The following is a 26,146-nucleotide window of genomic DNA, read 5'->3' on the forward strand; positions in this document are numbered from 1 at the left end:
CAAAATTGGGTTAAAGAACCCAATTTAATACAAAAAACAAGGGTTCAAAATAGATGCAAATAAACCTAGAAAAATTTAGGGGTAGTTTTACATTCTGTTTTTGATGCTTTAAATTGTTAGGTTTTAGGTTTATTTTCATCTATTTTGAACCCTTGTTTTTTGTACTAATTGGGTTAAAATTAGGGGTAGCTTTATATTCTGTTTCTGATGCTTTAAATTGTTAGCTTTTAAGTTTATTTTCATCTATTTTGAACCCTTGTTTTTTGTATTAATTGGGTTAAAATTAGGGGTAGCTTTATATTCTGTTTCTGATGCTTTAAATTGTTAGTTTTTAGGTTTATTTTATCTATTTGAACCCTTGTTTTTTGTATTAAATTGGGTTAAAGTTAGGGGTAGCTTTATATTCTGTTTTTGATGCTTTAAATTGTTAGCTTTTAAGTTTATTTTCATCTATTTTGAACCCTTGTTTTTTTGTATTAAATTAGGTTAAAGTTAGGAGTAGCTTTATATTCTGTTTTTGATGCTTTAAATTGTTAGCTTTTAGGTTTATTGTCATCTATTTTGAAGGCTTGTTTTTTTGTATTAAATTGGGTTTAAGTTAGGGATAGCTTTATATTCTGTTTTTGATGCTTTAAATTGTTAGGTTTTAGGTTTATTTTCATCTATTTTGAACCCTTGTTTTTTTGTATTAAATTGGGGTAAAGTTAGGGGTAGCTTTATATTCTGGTTTTGATGCTTTAAATTGTTAACTTTTAAGTTTATTTTCATCTATTTAGAACCCTTGTTTTTTTGTATTTAATTAGGTTAAAGTTAGGAGTAGCTTTATATTCTGTTTTTGATGGTTTAAATTGTTAGCTTTTAGGTTTATTTTCATCTATTTTGAACCCAAAATTGGGTTAAAGAACCCAATTGTGTTGTTTTGTGTTGTTTTTTTGTATTAAATTGGGGTAAAGTTAGGGGTAGCTTTATATTCTGGTTTTGATGCTTTAAATTGTTAACTTTTAAGTTTATTTTCATCTATTTAGAACCCTTGTTTTTTGTATTAAATTGGGTTAAAATTAGGGGTAGCTTTATATTCTGTTTCTGATGCTTTACATTGTTAGCTTTTAGGTTTATTTTCATCTATTTTGAACCCTTGTTTTTTTGTATTAAATTAGGTTAAAGTTAGGAGTAGCTTTATATTCTGTTTTTGATGCTTTAAATTGTTAGCTTTTAGGTTTATTGTCATCTATTTTGAAGGCTTGTTTTTTTGTATTAAATTGGGTTTAAGTTAGGGATAGCTTTATATTCTGTTTTTGATGCTTTAAATTGTTAGGTTTTAGGTTTATTTTCATCTATTTTGAACCCTTGTTTTTTTGTATTAAATTGGGGTAAAGTTAGGGGTAGCTTTATATTCTGGTTTTGATGCTTTAAATTGTTAACTTTTAAGTTTATTTTCATCTATTTAGAACCCTTGTTTTTTGTATTAAATTGGGTTAAAGTTAGGGGTAGCTTTATATTCTGTTTTTGATGCTTTAAATTGTTAGCTTTTAAGTTTATTTTCATCTATTTTGAACCCTTGTTTTTTTGTATTAAATTAGGTTAAAGTTAGGAGTAGCTTTATATTCTGTTTTTGATGCTTTAAATTGTTAGCTTTTAGGTTTATTGTCATCTATTTTGAAGGCTTGTTTTTTTGTATTAAATTGGGTTTAAGTTAGGGATAGCTTTATATTCTGTTTTTGATGCTTTAAATTGTTAGGTTTTAGGTTTATTTTCATCTATTTTGAACCCTTGTTTTTTTGTATTAAATTGGGGTAAAGTTAGGGGTAGCTTTATATTCTGGTTTTGATGCTTTAAATTGTTAACTTTTAAGTTTATTTTCATCTATTTAGAACCCTTGTTTTTTTGTATTTAATTAGGTTAAAGTTAGGAGTAGCTTTATATTCTGTTTTTGATGGTTTAAATTGTTAGCTTTTAGGTTTATTTTCATCTATTTTGAACCCAAAATTGGGTTAAAGAACCCAATTGTGTTGTTTTGTGTTGTTTTTTTGTATTAAATTGGGGTAAAGTTAGGGGTAGCTTTATATTCTGGTTTTGATGCTTTAAATTGTTAACTTTTAAGTTTATTTTCATCTATTTAGAACCCTTGTTTTTTGTATTAAATTGGGTTAAAATTAGGGGTAGCTTTATATTCTGTTTCTGATGCTTTACATTGTTAGCTTTTAGGTTTATTTTCATCTATTAGAACCCTTGTTTTTTGTATTAAATTGGGTTAAAGTTAGGGGTAGCTTTATATTTTGGTTTTGATGCTTTAAATTGTTAGCTTTTAAGTTTATTTTCATCCATTTTGAACCCTTGATTTTTTCTAGTGTTCTAATGACACTATGAAATCAGTTATATAAAAGTGCCTATGATAGAATCAGTTTCATAAAAATACCGTAACTTCGTTCCTAACGATAATTTGAACAGGATGTTAATAATTAAGGATGTAGTCTGTGTAAGCGGCATCCGGTATTGATAAACGGAAGCCTATATTTAATATATAACTATATTTACGTGATTGAATTTAGGTACTTCTAAGAATAAACGTTTACTTTACGTAAATTATCCTGGCTAAAGGCTATGTTTCAAGTAAGCCCCGCACCCTTATGTTTCTGTACAATGTCAAGAGAAAAAGTGCGTGGGGTACTCGAATAAATACGGTACTTACTATTTAAAGAGTGCTTATGGTCCTTCCGAAGATATCTGCACTTAACAGAGATGGGCCCGACCGACTTCTTACGATACTCTTCTCGTTTATGTCTCTCATCCCCAAAGTAAAAGCACACTACCACCTGATGTTTACAAAGTTCAGCTGTGTGTCGAAACTGGCGGCATTTGTACCAACGATGAACATCAACATCTTATTTGGCCTTACGCGAAGAGAAGTCTGCAAACAACCTGCCTTCAGACTGGACGCCTTAAAATAGTTCAAAACTCATCTGGAAGACCTGGCTGACGGTGGTCTCCTGCTGGACGAGGGAACTCGTGGTCGGACTTCATTCAAGCATTTGAATGAACGTCCGTCCAAGCCATTCAAGCAAGCAGGACACTTGAACTAAACGGTCATGCAACGAGTCGGCGTATCGATGTCTCGAACTCGAAAGTCCTCACATAGACAATTATAAGGGGAACAGTTTTTCTAATTTTTCTGACTTCCTGATCGCCCAAAGCCAAAACTGCCCCGGATCTCCACCGATCAGAGCCTCCGCTATCTCCTGACCCAAAATCAAAAAAACCCACAAAAATTACTCCCCCCCCCCACCCAGCAAAAAACTTCGCCAGGCCAAATCTTTCCGTTTCTAGGAGTTTCACTTTTTTTTTTGGTGGCGTATATTTTGTCAGTGGTCGGATAAGTCAGAAATGGCCTGAAACCCCTAGAAACGGAAGGATTTTACATGGCGTCGTTTTTTTGGGAAGGGGGTAATTTTTTGGATTTAAGGTCAGGAGATAGCGAAGGCTCGGATCGGTGAAGATCCGGGGTGGTTTTGGTCTGGGACGAACATAAAGTGAGAAAAATTAGAAAAAGTGATCCCCCTTATAATTGCCTGTGTGAGGACTTAGAATATGTTTCATGTTCGAGATAACGATACGCCGACTAGCCGCCTCACAGCCAAACGGTCTTTGAGGAGCATTGTCGTGCTCTTCTCCGAGGTAAACGAAGTCTTATGTTGATGACCCTTTAGCTCGAGTATCCTGCATGCTGTAGTGGCTTGAAATTCAACCTCCGTCCACGAGACTCCCTCGAACAGCAGGAGACCATCGTCAGCATAAGCCACGACGCGACACGCCTTGAGCAACCTCAGCGGCAGAAGTGAATCAAACTCCACCACTCAAAATAACTGACCAACACACTCCCCTGCACAGTATCATCCCCAATTCATGGGTGCCGAGTTCGTTCCACCAAAACAAAAACCGACGCCTGTCAACATACCTCCTTAGGTGGTCAACTGACCAGGTACATTACTTAACTTCAAATTATGTTTTGCTAAAAAGCCCTCAATTAATTCACCGCAATCATCGGTGAAGCCGCTATGCCACAAAAGTGATTTCGCGTTCACATCCGTACAAACAGAGAATCGACTGGCACCTGAAAATCGTAGTATTATGTACCAGACCTCAAGATGACGATCAGCAGGATATCTATATTGAAAAAATCAACTTTCAACGTACAGATAGATGCAAGTACTTTCATCCACACGGACAAAAACGAAATGATCATTTGCGAACTGTTTTACGAAGTTCGTTTCTTCGCAGTGCAGCAGACATGCTACCAGAACCAAATCAAATCTTTTCCAACGAGAACAATTTGGCTGTTCACCGGATACAACATAGGATGCTGCAACAAGACAACATCAAACCCTCTACGCCAGGGGTCGGCAAACCGTGGCTCGCGAGCAACATGTGGCTCTTTGAATACATCTTTGTAGCTCTTTCACAAAATTTTTGGAGCAGACTAGAAAAAAAAATTAGAAACCTATCCTAGAAGTGAAATGTAAATCGTTTTAAAAGTAAGTCTTTTGAAAAGAGGCTTGATTAAAAAATAAATATTAACACAGTTAGTCACTCTTGATGGTATGTTCATTGTATCTTTCAATTTACTGCGTACTAAATTGTTTTTCAAATATTTGTTTCAATTTTTTTTTTTTGCTGGAACCAATCCCTCGACAATTAAAAGGTAGCATTTGTAACATTTTTTCTAGAGACATTGTTTTATCATTATTCGATTTAAAAGGACTGTGCTTGCGCTTCCTGTGTGAGTTGTGTAAACGAGCTAAATCGTTCTGCCTGCAGTCTCACATTCCTGTAATTAACGTATAACGCGGGAAATCTTTCGAGTGAAGTAAAATGTATTATATTTTAGATTCACAAAATTATATATATATATATATATATATATATATATAATTTTGTGAATCTAAAATTAAATTTATACATATATATATATATATATATATATATATATATATATATATGTATAAATTACTTATGCTATGTATATATTTAATACAATTAATATTGTCATCTTTATATTGTATGGGGTTTTAATGATATTTTTTAGTTTTGTTGTAATTTTGTGTTTATCGTTTATTTTTACTTAAAATGCAAATTTTTTGACCCCATAATAAGTACTAAGAAAAAGCAAGGAAAAACTGAAGATAAAAATCCTGGATTCAAAGAGGAGTGGACTGAAAACTTTGCATATGTTCAAAACTCAAATGGTCTTCCTACGTGTCTTATTTGTCAAAAAAAAAACTGGAACATAACAAAAGGTGGAATTTAGAAGGACACTTTACAACTACGAACGAAATATTTAGCAATAAATACCCGGCTGGTGATGAAAGGAAGAAGGCGGTTGAATAGCTCCAAAGGAGACATGTAAGATCATCTTTTATTTTTAATAATTGGGTTCAATCTTCTAACAATGCCAATCTGGCAGGTTTCGTAATTAATCGGGAGATAGCGCAGAGGGGGAATGCATACATGGATGGCGAATATATCAAGAGTTATTTTTTAAGTGCCTCTGAGGAGTTATTTAGAGATTTTAATAATAGGCACATAATGAAAAAAATTCGAGAGATACCTTTGTCCGCTAAAACAGTGAAGGACAGAACAGTAAAAATTTCTGCGAACATTACAAGCCAACAAATCGAAGATCTCAAAACAGTTACAAGCATATCAATAGCAGTTGACGAATGTTGTGATATGAATGACACTGCACAAGTTCTGTTTTTGTACGATATATCTCTACTTCGCGCGTCAAAGAGGAACTTTTGAGATTATTGCCACTCAAAGGACGAACGCAAGGACTTGATATAGCAAATGTCTTGATTGAGTGCTTTGAAAAGCATCAAATACAATTTGAAAAAATTGTCTCAATTTCAACGGATGGCGAAAAGTATAACGGGATCAATAAAACGGCTTTGTAACTGTTATGAAGGAAAAAATTAATCACGAGATACTTTCCTACCATTGTATCATTCAATAGGAAGTACTATGTTCACAGACGTTTCCTGAAGATCTTTGCAAGGTGATGGAATTGGTGATTATCAACTCTACTGGAGGTAAAGCTCTTCACCATCGCCAATTTAAAGAATTTTTAATTGAGATAGACAGTGAATATGCGGATCTTCTGCTAGACAAAAACGTCCGCTGGTTATCTCGAGGAAATGTTTACCGAAATAAAGGTGTTTCTCTTCGAGAAGAATATAAACTACGCAGAGCTTACTAACGAACTATGGATCCAAAAATTTTATTTCATGGTGGATGTTACTGCCATCTTAATCAGCTTAATCATAAATTACTAGGTAAAGGAAACACGATCTTTTCGATGTTAGAAGAAATAATTTTATTCGAAAATAAATTATCGCTCTTTGCAGAAGATTTTGAAAGAGAAACCTTATATCAATTTCTATACCTATCAGGTTATTGTCGAGAAAAGAAGGTTTTGACCTTCTTTTGAATTGTTTGACACCTGTTATTTTAAAACAATATTGTAAAATATGAAAGAAGCCTTTCTCAATAGGTTCAAGGATTTTAGAAACAGCAAAGCGACGTTATCGTTTATTACAAAATCTGAATATAGCGGTATCTGAAATAAACTTCTCCCCTTTAATATTGATATTAGACGGTTTGAGATGCCATTACTAGATCTTACAAATAAAGAAACATGAAGCTCTAATTCCAACGGCTGTGTGCAGCCTTAGAGCTATTGGAGAAAAATAAATGTGAACTAAGATTACAGCACAAGCTTTCTGCCTTTAAAGATCTGGAGAGAGAAGATATGTTGATTTTTAACACCTGGAAAAGCATTCCCGACTCATATGATCAATTGAAGAAACTGGCGTTTGGCGTTCTTTCCTTGTTTGGATCTATACATTTATACGAACAATCATTTTCAAGCATGAACTTTATCAAAAGTAAATTAAAAAATAGGCTTATCGATGAGAACTTAGAATCGTGTCTAAAGTTAAAACAACATCATACAAACCCGACTTACCCCTACTTTCAAAGGGAATGCAAGGACATCGTTCATAGTTGACGAGAATCCGAATTTTATAAAGAGAGCCTTTCGGAATTTTTTAAATAAATGTTATCTTTATAAATATCTATATGGTATAAGTTTTATTTAACACGTTAACGCCGCAATGTACCACCGGTGGTATGCAGTTTTGATAAAAAATAAAGAATTATTTTTTGACCTCAGGTAAAAATAGTACAAAACTAAATTTTTACTATAATGTCGATAAAAAATATTACAATATTTTTAATAAGCTTTATTATGGAATTATGAGCCATGCTACTTATTTTTATAAGTACATATGGAGTAAAAGCCATTTTACAGAACACATTTCTTGTTTATATCTCCGATTTTCAGATAATTTCCTACTTACATTTTTTTTTTAAATCCCGCCCTATATAAATCTTACAAACCGCTCCGGCATCGACGTGTTAATGTATCGTTGGGAAAATTTAACATTTTAACAAAAAAGCTAGAGAATGTACATATTACCCAGATTATTTCCATAAAAATGTCTTTACAGAAACAAAGTTTACGTTTTAGAAAAATGGCTCCTTGAATTAATTTCAATTTTGTATTAATTATATTTGGCTCTTTGGCTGAAAATTTTACCAAATCCTACCCTACGCAATGCGGTCTCTCAAACTTAAATCTGTTTAATGTAAACCCCCTGGGCATTTAATTACCAAATTTTAACCATTTAAGGATATTAAATTATAATACATTAAGACCGCCCACTTGTAACTCGCAATATACCGTATTTATTCTAGTAACCCTCGCCACCGAATAAGCCCCGCACCGCGATTTTCCGGACCGAAAATCTAAAAAAATTCGAGTACATGCCGGTATTTTTAAGTGCAACAGATGTGATAAAAAAATACGTAAATACGAAAATATTCAGAAAGTAAAGCATTTAATTTGTTCATTTAAATTACAATATTAATATTACATTAATAATTAATTACCTTATGTACTAGTTTAGTTCAGAATCAGTAGGCCGGTAAAACGAAAAGAAAGTATCATGTTGAAAAGGATCATTTCAATACACTTTTTAATAAAAGAAGAAGAAGAAATTCATCTGTTCAGTTTTAATTAACAGGCCATTCAGCCATGATATTTACATTCATGCATATCATCCTCATTCATCCTTTAAGTAATACCTTACAGTGGTTCCAGAAGTTAAACAGAAAAAGAAGGAGTCACTTCAGCCATAATCATTTCGTTGCCAGCATTAATTTGTGTAACTTGAAAAGACAGTAAGTAGAATGTTCAGACAGAGCCAAAAACAGAGTTGTTTTCCAAAAAGTAACAACAACTAGGCACCTGCTCTACTGGCTGATCTAATCACCATATAAAAAGCCTTAGATGTTGCCTTAGATTTTAGTGCTACCATTTTAGTCTTTAAACCATAGATCTCAACCTGTTTGTAAACTTGCAACCCACTTCAAATTTTTTGTGGCACATAAATAAAAAAAAAAATAGTTATATAGTTAAATATTATTTTATTAAATACTTTTGGATTTATAATATAAATATAAAAGAATTAGGTTATAAAATACTGAATATCAGTAACTTTTGGTTTATTTAATTCCTTTCATTATTTACTGAATTTGTAATAAACTGTAATGAATAATGTTACAGAACTGAATTTAACGAATACATAGAGTTTAAGAATCTCCTAATCCAACTGGTTATATCTCAGTTTTCTTTTCAAATAAAACTTTTAAAAACCTAACTTTATAAGTATTACTGTTAATAAATTATACATAATATGGGATCTAAATACAAGCTCATAGAAGAATGAAGCAACATAATTTTTTGGAAACTTTTCTGAACTTAAAATTATTGTATATTTAAATATGCCCTTTTGATTTATGACACTATAAGCCTATAGAAGTAATTTGATTAAAATATTATTTGTATTGGATTGCCACCCTTGAGCCAGTACTTTTTGAATTATTATTGATCTGAGGTTAAAAAAAATGGAAGACTCCTGCTTTTCTTCCCATGGCTACTTTTTTTTTTAAGGGAGAAAACAATAAACTCATGGCAGATACAACAATGTGATAGTGAACCTTTCTGAAAATCAGGGTAGTCAATTATTTTATCTGAAACAAAAATTTTGTTTCTTTATTTTAATTATTGTATTGTTTCAGTTACAAGTGCAACGAGTGTATCAAAAGAAGATTTTAAAAAATTTTCAGAAGAATTATTAAAAAAAGATAACAGTGGGATATCATCTAAGGTTACTGTAAATAAACAAGGAAGAACAAATTCTGGTTCATCTACTGACAAAGCTGATAAACCGTGAGTTTAATTACTCATAATTAGATTGTAATGAAGAATATGGGAAAATTCTTATGCTTATTTAAACACTATGGAATGAAAACAACCCAATTATATAAACTTTGGTAGACTAGACATTTTTATTTCTTAATAAATGAATGACTATGACAAATTGTCAAATTAGCTAAAAAAGCTTCAAATCTTAATAAATTGTTAATGGAAAAATTGGGTTTTAGGACTTATATGAACAGAAAATTTGTCTTCTCTCTGGTAACTGCAGATCTATGCTCAGTTACAGTTACTGTATTCCTTTTTTTTGGATGATAAGAAACAAATTTTGCAGTATTTGAAAAAATGCCAATAATGTTTACATAAGGAACTCTATGCAGTTTTCTAAAACCATGCATCCCAAGCTAATATTGATGGGATGCATAGTTTCAGAAATATTGTTTCATAATTGATTTTACTGATGTGTGCATTTACCAGTAATCCTGTGAATTTATATTAATTTTACCTCTATAATTACATATTAAAAATTGTTTTAGTATTATTGTTTGTGTCTTTTTTTAGGTTATTGAATGTAGATGAAAAAGCACTAAAACATCCAACAATTGCTTCTCTAAGAGCTATGTTTGATAACTATGATCCAGATGTTAGAAAAGCTGAAGATGTAACTACTGGAGAAGTTCAAGAAGAGGATAAATTTTTGGATGCTGTTTTAAATACAGATGTTATGAATTACACAATGAAGTTTTTAACAGACAAGAGTAATTATTAAATAACAACTTATTATTTACATTTAAGACTTATTATATAGAGATGAACAGACTTATATAGACTTATTATGTACAGATGTGCCATAACTAATTAGAATTTTTTAAAGTTTGTCAACCTCATTTTAATCAATTTTACAATAGTAAATTAATGAACATTTATTCTAGAATGATATATACAGTGCCAGTAATTTTTAATTAAAATATATGTCAGCCCAGAGTTCATGGTCTATTGTGAATCCATTAAGTTTTTCGTCAGCTTTTCTATTATAATGTAAAGTTTTTATCAGCTATTTCTTAATTTTTTGTTTTAATTTATTTTTTACTGTTATTTTATATACATCATATAAAACCTTTACACTTTACACATTACAAACCTGCAATAATTTTGCAGGTTTATGATCAAGAATTTAAATTTAATGTAATAAGGAATTCATATATTCTATGCTAATGTTTTCATACTTACAAAATTTTTCTGATATTTTTTAAATTGGCCAAAAATCATGTTATAGAATTTATTATGATATATTGTTTAGAAGTCCATAATTTCATCAGTTTAATAACCGTCAAAAGAAAAGCAGAATAAAGAAGAGAGAACTATACTACTATACAACCTAATTTAATTTATATCTGGAAAGTTTGGACAGAGTACATTAATTTTACATTTATGTATTAAGATTGAACCTGAAATACACATAAAAGCTGTGGGAGTAGATTCCAAAACCAAGTTAAAAACTTTTTTCTAAACATGCATCTAAGTCAGATTTCCCATCTGTCGGTCTTTTATGTTTTTTTTTCAATATAAATTCATACAAGAAGAAACTAAATGTTTCAGTAAAAATTAGCCTAGAAGTTTAAATTGATATTGTTCTAAAAAATTTTTTTGTTTTAAAATTTCAAAATAACAAACATGCTAATCTTAAAAACTTTTCATACCTTGTTAACAGTTTGTTTTATAACTTTACTTTCTTGACTAAAATATTAAACATCTTATTGTGAACAGATTCACCTAATTTGTTCAACTTCAATTTAAAGTAATTTAATTGAGATGGAGATCATTAAAATGAGTAAAAATTCAAATGTTAAGATTGATTTAAATCTTCTAAGAAAAAAACAATTATTACAAAAAAATTAAATTTCAAAGGATTTGGAATTTAAATTATTTTTTTTTGAAGATAACAGTTCAAAAATGATTATTCATTCAGTTTATTTAATAAATGAAGAAGCATTTTCAAAAATTTCAATAAATAAAAATGAAACAGGGCAGAGTTTCAATTAATTTTAGATAGAACAACTTTTAAACATTATTGCAAACAATTTAAAATAAAACTTTTCTCTCCTTGAGGAAACAGTTTTTAATATTTGTTAAGTGGGGATACATATAAGTAAACGATTTCAATAAAAAAGAGTTAAATCAAATGGCACTTGAAAATTATATATATATATATATATATATATATATATATATATATATAACATTTTTGAAATTTTAATATGCAATCCATTCAATAAACAAAAATTGGTACATTAACAATTTAATTTTAAACAAGTTTTTAAACGTTTAAAAACACTAGTTTGTTAAATAAATTAAAAATTAAATAAACAATTTTTCACTGAGATAGAAATGTATTTTTGGTTAGAAATTTCATAAAATGGTTGACAAGAATTGTTTATATTATAAGCTTTAATTTTTTTCTATATTTGTATTTTTAAGTAAGAAAATTTTAGAAAGAAGAAATTACAATCTACATATGTAAACAGATTGTAACAAAAATTTTCAATATATTCTAGAAAAAATTATTGAAAATATTCAAGATGGTAAAGAGTCTGCTGAGAACAAGTTTCCTGCTGAGAAGTAAGGGTTTCCTTACGGAATACCCTTGCCCATTCCCAGAACAGTCTGGTATGTGGATAAATCCAACTAAACTATAAATTGTTTCACTACATTTTTTTTGGAGTTTATTACAGTATTTGATACTTATATTTTTTCACCAAATTTCTACAGCAGTTATTAATCATCAATTTTTCTATCCAGATTATTTTCTCCATACATTTCCAATTTCCTTTCTTGTTTTTTCCTCAATGTCTAATCTTTACTGTGTTTCATCAAAGTTCATACATATCACTTGGCAAATTTTGTAAGTTTTTTTATTCTTTGAATTTTTATCTTTATTGCTTTCTTAGCAATAAGAGAGCACAACAACAATATAACAGTTTTACTTTTAAAATCCTGGTTACAGCTCTTATGAAGTGTATAAGTTATATAGCACTATTAATTTTTAATATCAAACTGAAAAACTAATTATTTTAATTTAATCAGGAAATTAAATTAAAATACATTAGAAAATTTATTTCCAAAATAAATAACAATTAAATTACCAAAAAAAGTTTTTTCTGACAGATTAGAAAATTAATTGTCATCATAAAAAAAGTAGGTTATTAGGCAAATACTAATACTGGGTGTCAGTCTACCATCGCTGAAATGTGGTAAAAAACGTTTTACTTATGTTTTATCGATTACTTTTGTGGCAGTCTTCAGTAAATAATGCTACTATTTTCCATTTTGGAACCTGGTATTGCAGGTGGTTTTAAGAAGAAGTGTTTTGAATGTAATTGAAAAATATAATAGATCAGAATTGGACTTGTTTGTTCAGCAAATTGTTGCTTTGTGTTTATTTGCTTTATACTGTTCAGGTATGTGTAAGATCAGGTGAAGCATATCTACATTGTTCTTAATGTTAGATTTTATTTGGAAAAGTACTAGTTTATTCTTTGAATTTATGAATTTTTTTGTCTTAGTCAGTGTTTATGAATGCTGGTGAATCTTTTTAAAATTTTATTTATTTTGAGTCAGAGTAAAACTAAGACTGTCGTGTCCCATCCATTGTGTGTAGTAAAAAAATTATACTGTTGGGTTCTGTATGTTATAAAGTTGTGCTTGTTGTTTTAAGTAATTTTGTTTCAAGGAAATGTAGCTGTTTTTGTTTCATATTCAGCTAAGAAATTTAATTTGTGATAAATCTTGTATGCTAGAAATTATTTATACTTTCTTGTATTACTTTAATACAATAAAACTTGTCATTCATACATCTGCACCAGTATATTACTTCAAGGACATGTTTTTTGTTTGTGTGTATGTGTTTATTCTGTGAGCTCTAAAAACTATGAGCTTATAATGGTGCTGGAAATCACTACCCCCTAAGAAAGTCATCAGGTTATATGTTAAATTAAATTTTTTTTGAATGTAAGGGGATTTTTTGTTGTAATAATATTTAATATCTTTATTATTTTTGAGTTATGTTCATAACCAAAAAAGTTGTTATAATGTTATGGGATATTTAAATATTACTACTTTTTCTATTTCTTTTATCCAAACTTAAATCCTCTCTTATAATGTCATCAGAAAATCTTACCTTACATCCTTTTCCTGATGCTTGAAAAAAAATTCCACCAGTTAGATACTGAATAAGTATGATGAATGGTATCCTTATCAAAATCTTCATTTTTAATTTTCTCCATCATTTTATTTGCAATTGCATCCTTCCTTTGGTTAGTCTTTTTTCTCAGTTCAGCTTTTACTTTTTTTAAATATCTATTACACTTAACATGTGAAACAATTCGCTTTTAAGTCAAATATCAGTCTACGTTAAAATAAATTAATAAACAGATAAAAATAAGCATCTGTATGTAATTTAAAATAAATATATAGTGTTTTTTAAAGATTAATTTTGGTAAAAACATACATATTTAGTAGGCTTTACTGTTCATTCTGATTACAAATTAACTGAATTAATTAATTTCTATATTATGAAAAATTTGTATTTATTTAGTTTCTGCTCACCTTCCCAAAAGAAAAAGGATGTAGCATACGATCAAAACTTTTAGAAAATTAATATTATTAATAAATTTTGAAACAAAATTAAAATTTGTATTGTAGTTTTTGTAGAAAAAGTTTCACTTTCAAGCAGATAAAGTTTGGATTATTTTTATGCATAATTTTTTTTGTTTTAATATTTCTGTTATAGCATTATTTACTGGAGATAAGGCGAAATTTAAAGAATTTTTGAAGAGTACATGGTTTACATTGTATTCAAGAGGTCATCGCAAAAAAAGTTCTTCGGCATTTGAACACATATTTTTGGGTGAAATAAAAGCCAACCAAGTATCAGGATTTCATAATTGGATATACTTTAATGATCAGGAATCAAAGAATGGTTTAAATTATTTAGGTTGGATGGGAGAAACTGATTTCGGAAAAGTAAGTTTTATATTATTTACTTTTTTTTTTTTGTGTAACTTATCATCTAGTTTGATATAATTGCCACTTTGTTATATTCTAATATTTTCAACCTATCTACTTTAACTCTTTAAACACATTTTTAGTGCCTTTCCTTATTAATTTTTATTGACATTTCACTGTTACAACTGTATTCTGTAAAAAAAATATTATTAAATTGTTTGATTCTTGTATATATGTTAAGTGGCATAATTAAACTGATATGAATTACGCATTACACCTGAAAATGGTATTTTCAAGCTTAATGAAATCTCAGCCTAAGTTTCTAGGAAAGAGAGTATTGAAGTGGTTTCCTTCTTCTTTCTACATTAAGCTGAATGTACTGTTTCATATCAGCATACTAAGGCCATTGTGGAATGATATTCAACTCTACAAGTGACAACTTCACTCTGTTCACTTAGTATAGTAATAGTAATAGTAATAAAGTATAGTATAGTAATAGTAGTAATAATAGTAATAGTAGTAAGAGTATAGTAACATAACAGTCATCATTACTTTTAGAAAAAACAACTCTAACTGGTGTCATATATTACAACTATAATAAAGATTAATGCAGATAATATCAAGCTACTGAATTAAAATATACATAATATACAAGTCAGTAGAGGAAATTTGATTCTTATTTTTATGCTTAAAAACTGGAGGGTTTTTAGGATGGAATCTCACCTGTTTATATGGTTTAATATTTCTCATTTATTTATTGCATTTATGGTTTTGGCATTTAATAAACTGAATTCATCTGATTCCAATGTTTTAGTTTCATATATTTGTTTTAGTACTTCATTATTAGCTGTTATAATATATTAATAAAGCTGATTCTAAGGAAATAGTAAGTCATGAATGAAAAAGAGATGTAATGCTGTGTGTTTTAGTTATATATTCATTTGATTTATTTGTGATGATGATTAATTATCATGAAAAAATTTATTTTATTATATGACATCAGCGGTGAATATTAAACATTGTTTATTTATATGAGAATCATACAAAATTTCAAATCATATAAGGTTTTTCTTATTTCAAACTGATTATTTTCATCAGTGATAAGTGTTGTTTTTTATTATTAAACTGTGGTTCCCTGCTGAAATAAAGCTATAGGAACATGGCACTGATCTTTATATAACTGGATAGGGGCTCCTTATGCTGTAAGTTACAATTAAGTGTTCAATATTGAAGCATACTCCAGCGCTAAAAAATGAGATGCTGGGAACTAAATAAAACAATATGCTTGTGCGTCTATAATCATGATGAGGCAGTGTTTTATCCTTACTCTTACACTTACCTCTGCACATGCACTGTTTCATTTTATTTAGTTCTACTGGTTCTACCACTCATTTAGTGGTGCTAGTTTATGCTTTAAATTTTACCAATTCCAATACATGGGATCCCCTACCCAGTTATATAGAAATCAATTGAACATGGTAAACTAATATTTGAGACAGCTAACCTATCTGTTTGTGATTTTTTGGAAGGATTTTATTACATTATCTCACATAACATTAATATGAAGCTTGCAATACTGAAAAAAAACGTGTTTCCCAAGATAGAAATTGATTTTTTATGAGAAATAATTAATGTGTTGATTAAAATATTGTATTAACTGATTGAGTTGTGTATAAATGTAACTTACTGCACAATAGTTAACATTTCTAAAAAATTATACTGGATTTAATTTCTGCAACACCTGCTGTTTATTCTAAACCAACCCCAGTAATACTTTTAATATGGCTACTTTGAGAAATTATTTTATGTATGGACACTTCAGTAATCATTATAGTATCAAATATTAAAAACAGAAATTTGTATAAAGCGATGACTAAAACTAACTGCCTCAGATTTATAGAGAAAAATTTCTAATGTACAGAGTGATTCAAGGAAACGGGAAATTTTGAAAATTGTGTTGATAGCCGTGGGCGATTGGTACCACTTGATAAGTGGCGCCAGTCTCTCTAACCTAACCTGCCATTTAGTTGTCATGGATCCTTGGAGTGGTACGCAACGTGCATTTGCTATCAAAGCGTTTTACAAAAACAATGACAGTGTGGAGGGAGCGTGTAGAGAATTTCGCCGTCATTTTAATCTGGGATGGCACGACCGTGTTCCATCAGCACATGCAATTAAAACATGGATATCTAATTTTGAGGAAACTAGTTCAGCAATGAAAATGAAACCTCCAGGCCGTGAGCGAATCGTCCATACACCACAGAATGTTCAAGCTTTACAAGATGCTGTCACACGAAGTCCACGTCGGTCAATCCATCGTCTCTCAGCATCTTTACAATTGCATAGTTCAAGTCTTCGAAGAATCTTAGTGAAGGACTTGCAATACCATCCATACAAGCTGCAGATCGTCCAGGAACTGAAACCGAACGATGCAGTTGTGCGAGCACAATTCTGTAATGTAATGCTTCAGAAGATAAATGATAACGAAGAGTTTGTTCAAGAACTGTGGATGTCAGACGAAGCGTATTTCCACCTCAGTGGATTTGTTAACAAGCAGAATTTCAGATACTGGGCACAAGAAAATCCTACGCACCTACACCAGCGTCCGTTGCACAGCCAGAAAGTGACCTTGTGGTGTGCTATGTCATCTTACGGTGTTATAGACCCTTATTTTTTTGAGGATGACAACGGTCTTGCGATTACAGTGACGTCGGCTCGTTACGTAGCCATGCTTGAAACCTTTGTTGTGGAACAACAAAAGAGATTTACACCAATTCTTAACACAGCCTGCTTTCAACAAGACGGAGCAACGTCACATACTGCACGAATATCGATGGCAGTGTACGCCGATTGTTTGGACAACGTGTCATTTCACGAAATGGTGACATTAGATGGCCTCCCAGATCGCCTGATCTCTCAGCTTGCAATTACTTTTTGTGGGGTCACCTTAAAAGCAAAGTGTTCCACAGTAGACCTGCTACAACGGAAGAACTGAAGGCAAAGATCTGAGAAGCAATTGTGGAAATTCCAGTTGAGATGTTATGTCACGCCATGAACAATTTAACGAAGAGACTTCGTGAGGGTTTACATAGAAGAGGAGGTCACCTGGAAGATGTCATCTTTAAAAAATAAACTAAAATGTATGTATCCTAAAATGGCAATATTTGTACAATTACATGAAATAAAATTCATTTTCTAAAAAAAATTTTTCATTAACGTTATTTAATTTTGAAAATTTTCTGTTTCTTTGAACCACTCTGTATTTGCATAAACAAAGAAAATGGAATGCTGGGATAAAAGTTTACTTGTTTGTACAAGGGTTGAGATAAAAAAATGTAGGAAGAATCAAATAGTTTATACAATGGTTTGGCAGAGATTTCAGAAACAGATTATAGACTGGCAAACTTGCAGCAGTTGACATTGATTCTGAATTAAATGTTTAATGTTGAAGGGTAGGTTAGAGTTTAAGAAATTAATGAAAAAATGAGACAGAAGAATACAAAGGAAGCTAAGAAGAATGATAAAATTTGATTATAGAGGTAGAGGAATAAAGCATAAGTATCAGAGGATAGATAACCTTTGTTACAGATAGAGAAAAATATTAACAGGTAGAAGGAATATATAAAAGGATGATATAGAGGGCAGAAATGATTTGATATAGTGCTAGAGAAGGAAAAAGGAGTTGTTTTCAGAGAAGATTCTATACTATGATATGTGTTCAAGAGGGGTCTAAAAGATTTAAGAATAAAACAGTCCTTCTAAATTACTATTCTTTTTAGAAGAAGTAGGACTGAATAAAATTTAAGCACTAAAATATTTATGGTGTGTAAAATTTTATGAGACGAGAAATACCTTCATGTTTTGAACAGTATAAATTTGTTATTGTTTGAAAAACAGTAGTAAATAAATATGAGAACTAATATTCCATTAATTTAATTTTCATGTTTCATAGGTACTCAAAAAGATAGTTTATTAGTGAATAGAACAAGTAATAGAAGTTATTTTAGATGTCTGGCAGATTTATCTCAGAGAGAGCATGGACAAAAAGAGGCTATTCTAATCCTAACATTAATTTTATAAGGAAGATTTAAGAAGAATAAAGCCACTACATGGAATTTATAAATCTGGAGAAAGAATCTGATATAGTAGGATAGAATAAATGTTCAGATTCATGGAATAGAAATCTCAAACTTAAATAAAGAGAAAGAAGAGTTATTTATTTACTTGTATCTGTACAGGAATCAATTAGGAGTTATAAAAGTAAATAATGAAATAAGGTGAGCTTTAATTCAATAAGAAGCAAAACAAGGGTAGTAGACAGAAGATACATAGAACATAGATCAACTTGTACATAGAAGGAGCAATGTAGGAATTAAATGAAAACTGTAACAGTGAATTTAATATTCAAGGAGAAAAAAATAAGCACATTCAGATTTGCTGATATGTTATTTCAGAAGAGACCAGAAATAAGTTAGAAGATATACTAAATGAAGTGAATTTATTACTAAAAGAGAAATTTTATTTGAAAATAAGCAAGACTAAAACAATAATAATAAAATGTGAACAAAGAAGGATAATGAAGATATAAATATTAGGATGAAACATAATATATTAGAAGTGGAAGAATTTTGTTATTTAGGAAGTAAAATTACAAAGGATTGGATGAAGTAAAGCAGATATCAAAAGGAAACTGACATAAGTCCGCTGGTATCAAATGTAGATTTATTATATCAAATTAAGAAAAAAATCATGAGAATAATTTTATCAAAAATCAACTATTACTTTTTGTTGTTGTTTGTTGTCAAACATGATGAATAGGAAGAATAGATTCCTATTTTAGATTATTCCTATAATAGATTCCAAAGAACATAGGACTTTGAAATATGGAATTCGAAAGGTGTGTTTTGAAATTAGATGAGTTGAAACAGTTTGAAATGAGGATGATGAATAAGAAATGTAAGGAACTTGGGTTAGAATCTTGCAAAGACTACTAGGTTGGTAGAACATGTAATAAGATATCCAGTTTTAGTTAATTTGGTAATAGAGGGATGTGTACAGAATAAAAACTGTAGAGGAAGATAAAGTTGGAATATATTAAACAGATAATTTAGGATTAAGAGATAGTAAATATGTTATAATGAACAGAATGGAAAATAGAAAATAGTATCAAATCAGTCAAGGTTGGCTCAAAAAAAGATCAGATTTTATTAATCACTCTTTTTCTGTTTTTAGCCTCTGGAACAAGGCGGTTCTCTTTACAGTGTTTGTTATTTAGCCTAACTTAATGAGAGATGTGATTAGATAATTAAATGTCTTTAGGAGGGATCATGAATACTGGTGTTCTTTGGAGATTGGGTTCAAATTAGGAATGGTCAACCTGAGACTTTACAAGACTAAGCTCATTTACATTCATACATATCATTCTCATTCATCCTCTGAAGTAATATCTTGTGGTGGTTCCAGAGACTAAAGAGAAAAAGAGAGATTTTATTAATCAGAACGATTGAGAAATATGAACAGCTGTACACCATACCTTGTAGTTTTTTTATTATTATTATAGCCATGAAAATGAGTTACAAAAATGTATTTTGAAAAGAAAAAGGAAAGAAAAGTATGATTTACCTCATAAGGTTATTACAGCTGTAGTAATCAAAAGTAAACTATGTCAAAGTTACATTACAATAATGTTTGGGTGTGCAATCCAAGGTTGCATATCAAGGTAGTTGTAGGTTATTACTGTAATGAAAGAACAATGGGAACAGAAGGCAGAGTAGAGACTGGTGATTCCGTGTTCCTCAGTCTGCTTTACTGAATCCCTCCATCTTTGAATCTAAGATTAACCTTCGTTTGCCATTTAGTCTTAACAACTGGCACCAAACAAATTCTTCCATCTGTTCAATTACTGTTAACAACCATAGAATAACTTTAATGTATGTAGCAATTACTTCAGATTTATATGTTATGTACTTGTAATTATTAGATGATTACTTGTAGTGAATGTATTTTGACATTCGATACACTGTCAAGTAATTTCCCATAGTTTCATCAGTAAAAGTTTGTCTATATTTCATATGTACTTTTTTTAGTCCAAAATTTAAAAGATTTTAATTTTATGTTTGAATACCTCAAATTTTATGATGCATAATGATTTTGAAACCTATGATAGCTGAAAGAGCTCGTGTCTTTTTATTTGATAAAGTTTATATATTTGTTCCTTTCTTTTACAGGGAAAATTATTAAGAATTCATTTTACTTGGAATGGAATTACAAAACCAGTAGGAACGCTTTTTGTTGGAACAACTCCAGAACTGGAATTAGCTCTTTACAGTGTTTGTTATTTAGCCTATCCTAATGAGAGATGTGATTTTACATTAGATAATAAAATGATTTTTATACAGACTTATACATTCACTGGACCAAAACGACAGAAACTTATTGGAAGCGCTTTTCCAGGAGCATAAATATTTTAATTAATTTACGATAATGTATCATTGCTGTTTTAATATGTAACTATTATTAAATTACTATTTTGATTTAATATAATTTATCTTATCTTATAATAGAAGATATTATTATAGTATATTTTATGTACCAAAGTTCCTGGTTATTATTTAAATTGTTAACTTTATTACTATTTTATTATTACACTTTTATGAAAATAAAATAATATAAATGAAAAAAATAAATATTTTTATATAATGATTCAGTTTAAGAATCAAAATTACCTTTTTCTAGTCTTTGTTTCAGTGGCGGCTCACATACAGGCACTGTAGAACTGCAGCACCCTCTATTTCCACTTAATAATATGAAGTGGAGTCAAAAGGACTCATTATATTAAATGTTATCAATAATATTTAATATAATGAGTTTTTTTTTTAAATCCTTTACTTGTACAATATATAATCCTTAAGCTTAATCAGTAGCCATCCCCCAGTTTATTAAACAGATAAAAAAAATCTTTGTATGGAACTGTGCACTTCACAGTTCCAGCGACGTGGCGTTTGGCTGTTGTGTGCACGTACACATAGGAAGCTGCACATGAGGCTGGAGGTAGAGTGAGCACTATCGCTCCTGCAGTGCTAACCCTAGCGTGCTGGTGGAAGGTAGTTTTTTTTTACTCTGCAAGTATGCTTAAAAACCATGTATCATATTCTTGAATGTGATAAAGTGTAGAATTAGATTATTATCCTGCTTCCAGCTATTCTATTTTATTTTTTTTTCATTCTTTTACTTTACAGAAAACTTTAATCATGCTTTGAAAAGGCCCAGAAAAAATTTTCTGGAGTAGTACCCCCACTAATTTTAACTACAAGCTGCCACTGCTTTATTTTACTATTTATTTATTAGTACATTTAAGTACGTTGAAAATGAATAAAATTCTGTATTTTATTGAAATCTCAGTTGATTGAATAATACAATACCTTCACTGTGTTGTATTTTATGTAAATATATTTCAACCATCTAATCTTCATTTACTTCATGTATTCTTAAATATAATTTCCTTTTGTTTTTTACTGATTTAAAAAATGGAGGAAGTTTTTTTACTCAACCCAAATCCACTTAAAAAAAGTATTTCATAAGTTTCTCTTCACTAAATAGTTCCATTTTGATGATTATTTTTATTTTATGTATAATTTCTTCGTTGATTCTCTTATACGTCTGTCTACAGTATGTCTGAAAAGTCCGCAAAACCTTCTTTGCCATTAACATTTCTGCTGTTTTGAAAGTCAGTGGTATTCAGTTTCTAAAAAACTATTTCTTTCCCACAGTCAACATTGAATGACCACATTGAAAATTTTTTGAGTATGAAACAATTTCAACCAACTTTTGTGAATAAATTGTTGGATGGGGGCATGGGACAGTGTGTTGGAGTCCATGCTTTTCATCATGATCTCAAAATGTGGTGTTTCACACAAGAATATTGTTTTCTGATGAATGTGAAATTGTAGTTCACAAGCCAGAAATGTGGTTTCTGATCTATGGAGAATTCTCATATGGAGACTTTATCCATATAAAATTCATATGGAGACCAATAATCCACTACATGTAATAATAGGGCCTGGATGGTATTGCGATATTTGTTCGGGCCATAATTTTTTTAAAAATAAATGAATGGTGATCTTATTTGCAAATGTTGGAAAGATGGTTAATACCTCGACTTCAGGAGAAGGGTGTCCTGGAACGTGTTTGGATGCAGAAAAACGTAGCTCCGGTTTCCTCTTTGAATGTGTGATTTCCTGAATGAACAGTTTCCAGACATCATGGTAGGCCGTGGTTCACAAGCTTCTCTAACCACATTGCAATGGCTACTACAAAGCTCTAACCCTACCATACCCGAAAATTCTTTGTGGGAAATAATAATGGCTAAGTATCTCAATGCCGACATGCAGCAAATGAAGAACTGCGTAACAATGTGATGGAAGTCTTTCGAACCATAACTCTGGGGGAACCATAACTCTCTTTTTATTATAAAATATATAATAAAAAGTGAAAAATAAATAAATATAAAAAAAAAAAGTTTAAAAATGCACTAAATGGTAAAAAATAATATACTTGAAAAATATTACAAAAATTCTCTCACCACTGGGCTGTTTTAAAATGTAACAAACTACTGGTTTAGAAAAAAACAAGCAAGCTACTCAATTGTTAAGAGCAACATCTATTTAGAGTAACATTATTTTGCTATTTATTATTTTGTCATAGAAACAGCCCTGTGGCAATTAAATTTTTCAAGTTTTTGCACGGCTTTATCTATTAAATATTTTTTCTCTGTGTTTAAAGGAAAGGGTTGTGTTTTAGAGAAGTTTGAGAGTAGCAAATAATGTTCATTTTCTATATACATCAATTTCTATACATCAGTTGTGTTCTACAGGTAACACCACGGATTATCTCGGGTTACCAAGATAATCATGGTGTTGATTCGGAGTGAACAATTAATTGATTTTTGAAGGATACTTTCACACTGTAGGTGTTTTTCTGGAGTTTGTATTATTCACCATTTCCAGTATATTAATCTGTTGTGATACAGAGATTCATTAATACTTTTTCAATGAAACTGCTTTTTTGGAGGTTGTGATAAGAATTATACTGGAAAATAAGGATATATTGAGTATAAAAGACCAGAGATTCAAAATCAAGTTCAAACAATTTTTATTTTTGCTTAAATATATGAAAATATTTATTATTACATTAGAGTTGTGATTTTTACCTGTATTTCTATTTTTTCAGAAAAAAAATGTTGGTGAAATATTGCATGACTTTCGCAGGTATGCTGGTCAAGTTATATCTTACACAGTTTTTTCATTGCAAAACGTTTTTGCAGTTCAAACATTAAGGGTCTGAGTTTTATTTTTTTAAAACAATAACAAAAATGTACTAAGACGATTAGAAAATGTTTATGGTAACCAGAGTTTTAATGTCCTTAATAAGACATTATAAGCCTATATCATATATGTAAAGCCGAAAGTTTATCTGTTTGGTCTTGCACAACGTGAAAACCAACTGACCTATTGCTTTCAAATTTGCAGGATATATTTGTGTTATCCCACGGAAAGTTTTAAGCCAATGACCGAGATCCTAGCCCCTTGGGAGTGAAGTTGTAAGTTAAAGATATTCATTAAAGAAAAGTAAAAGATTAAATCCTTTTACGTACTTTATATTTCTGTCAACATGTAAACAGAAATAAGTTATGAATTTTTCGTCATTGAAGGTATGTAGTTTAATTACGTAGTTACTAGTACTATTCTGTTTTTTGTGATTTAGTTTCTTTTTCAGATTCTATAAAGCCTGAATAATTTAATTGTTATTTATCAGTATTATTCTCACAACTATGAGGGTAATGAACACTAAGCGGGTCCTGGGTAGACAGGAATAGCAAGTGAAGGGAGCTCTGAGGCCCTGAGGTCTCATGAGTCCAGGAGGCCTTGGGGAACCTCTGGGTCGACTCTGGGGTTTGACTGGGCTGACGTGGGTCTCGGGGGTCCACAGGGTGGAGCCTCCTAGTTAAAATTTACACTTATAACAAAAATAAAATGCATGAACACAATAACTTTTTATTACTTTTAACATTTTAGTTTTTAAACAATTTTTTTGGTATATTTTAATATAAAATGCCTTAAAACAAAATACTTTAAGAATTTTATACGCTTATTGCTGCAAACATTCAAAAATTATAAGTATTATGAAGTGTATGACACTTTGTTGCTTATTAAAATTTGCACCCAATAAATAAATAAAAACAAAATTTTTTAATAATAAAGATTTAAGAGCCAAAAAAAACGAAATGTTTGCTTTTTTAGAAGTAAAAAATTAAATCTGTTTAAGTAAAATTTTCTCTAAATCTAAAATCCCTTCAATAAAGATTAAAACAAGAAAAACAATTGTGGATATTTCTTGATAGCTATTCTCATTACATGAATATAGAATTATACCGAAGTCAAAAATTATATGAAGTATAAACTTTTAAAAAGTTTTGACAAATTATTAAACCGAAGTTAGACAGAGCAAAAGCTAGGAGGGGGTTGATTTTTTGAAAAAAAGGAATTTGGGTTATTTATATATGTACTGTAGATAACAAATTTGTTTTAATTAAATTTTCTCTAAAATGCTTCTGAAGAAAATCGAAATTGTTTTTTTTTGTGATATTTCCCCCTTAATGAATTTTGAAAAAAGTTAATATCATCATTGCCTCATACACAGAAATATTTGAGCCAAATTTGAAGAAATAGGTTTGGTCAATCCTGGGATATAAGGCAAAAAATGTGATATACATACTTACATACATGTATGCATATACATACATATACACATATGTGTTTTTGGTCTATATCAACGATTTGGACACCAAAAGTAAATATTTACAAAAAACCGATACCCCATTTTTGAGATGATCATCATTATTTTCCCTTTAATCTAAATATTCTAGCTGTATTTACTGGGAAAGTAACATTTCATTAAATTTGATAGTAATTATTTGAATAATTTTGAGAAAATTAAAAAAACTTCTTTAAAAGACCAGAAATTTAATAATCTTATTCTAGGCTTAAAATGACGGGTGAAGTGGCTTCCTATTATCTTTTCACCAAGTCGAATATACAGTTGTATTTCAGCATACAAAGCCCATCGAAATATAACTAGAATTCAGCCTTACAAGTGACACCTTAATTCTGTTCACTACAGGGATTGGTCGTTATTACTCCTAAAATATCAACTTAGATTTGTGCTTTTTTTAACTTTACATGTGTCACATCAATAGAAAGATCGGTATAGATATTATAAAGGAACAAATTAATGTACCATTTTTTGAGTTTTATATACTACTTTTATTTATCAAGGGAAAATCAGTTAATAACCAAAATAAACGTAAACCTTACCAATTATATTTTCTTACTCTTACTCCTTAAAGTATTATAACAATTAAATTAAAGTTTATGGTCAATAGAATCTTACTGAATATAAAAAAATAAATGTTTTTGTACTATAATTTTGTATTATTTTTTTCAGGTAACTCGAGTTAACTCAGATAATTGAAAAATGTAGTAAATATGTTGTAAAAAAGATTGACCCAAAACAATAAGTAATGAAGATTAGCATCAAACTAGACAAAGAACTGGTGAAAAGAAAAAGAAAGCTTAGAATAAAGAAAAGTAAATCGTATCTAATTCAACAGCAGAAGTTACCTATAGAAGCTGAATATTCTTGTAGGTTCAAATTGTAACTGAAGTTAAGAAACAAAACAATAAAGGTTGAGATAGTAGAATAATAAAAGTTAATTACCCGACTCAGTCGGTATAAGCCTTTGCCCTCTTT

General features: G+C 30.0%; 1 protein-coding gene across 2 annotated transcripts in view; it reads left to right on the forward strand.

Annotated features, from left to right (window-relative positions):
- LOC142325128 (endoribonuclease Arlr-like) overlaps positions 1-21,015 on the forward strand; it is a 68,380-nt gene extending 47,365 nt beyond the window's left edge. The window contains exons 2-5 of one of the 2 annotated variants that reach the window (XM_075366491.1): positions 9,196-9,346; positions 9,896-10,092; positions 14,124-14,356; positions 20,566-21,008. In XM_075366491.1, the coding sequence (XP_075222606.1) occupies positions 9,196-9,346; positions 9,896-10,092; positions 14,124-14,356; positions 20,566-20,799 (815 nt within the window). In that variant the 3' untranslated portion in view covers positions 20,800-21,008. Of the gene's footprint in view, positions 1-9,195; positions 9,347-9,895; positions 10,093-14,123; positions 14,357-20,565 lie in introns of both variants that reach the window. The other variant, XM_075366493.1, reaches the window with a different exon arrangement.
- The last annotated feature ends 5,131 nt before the right edge of the window (positions 21,016-26,146 follow it).

Source organism: Lycorma delicatula, chromosome 5, assembly GCF_047948215.1.
Source record: "Lycorma delicatula isolate Av1 chromosome 5, ASM4794821v1, whole genome shotgun sequence".
In the NCBI taxonomy this organism is placed as follows: Eukaryota; Metazoa; Arthropoda; class Insecta; order Hemiptera; family Fulgoridae; genus Lycorma; species Lycorma delicatula.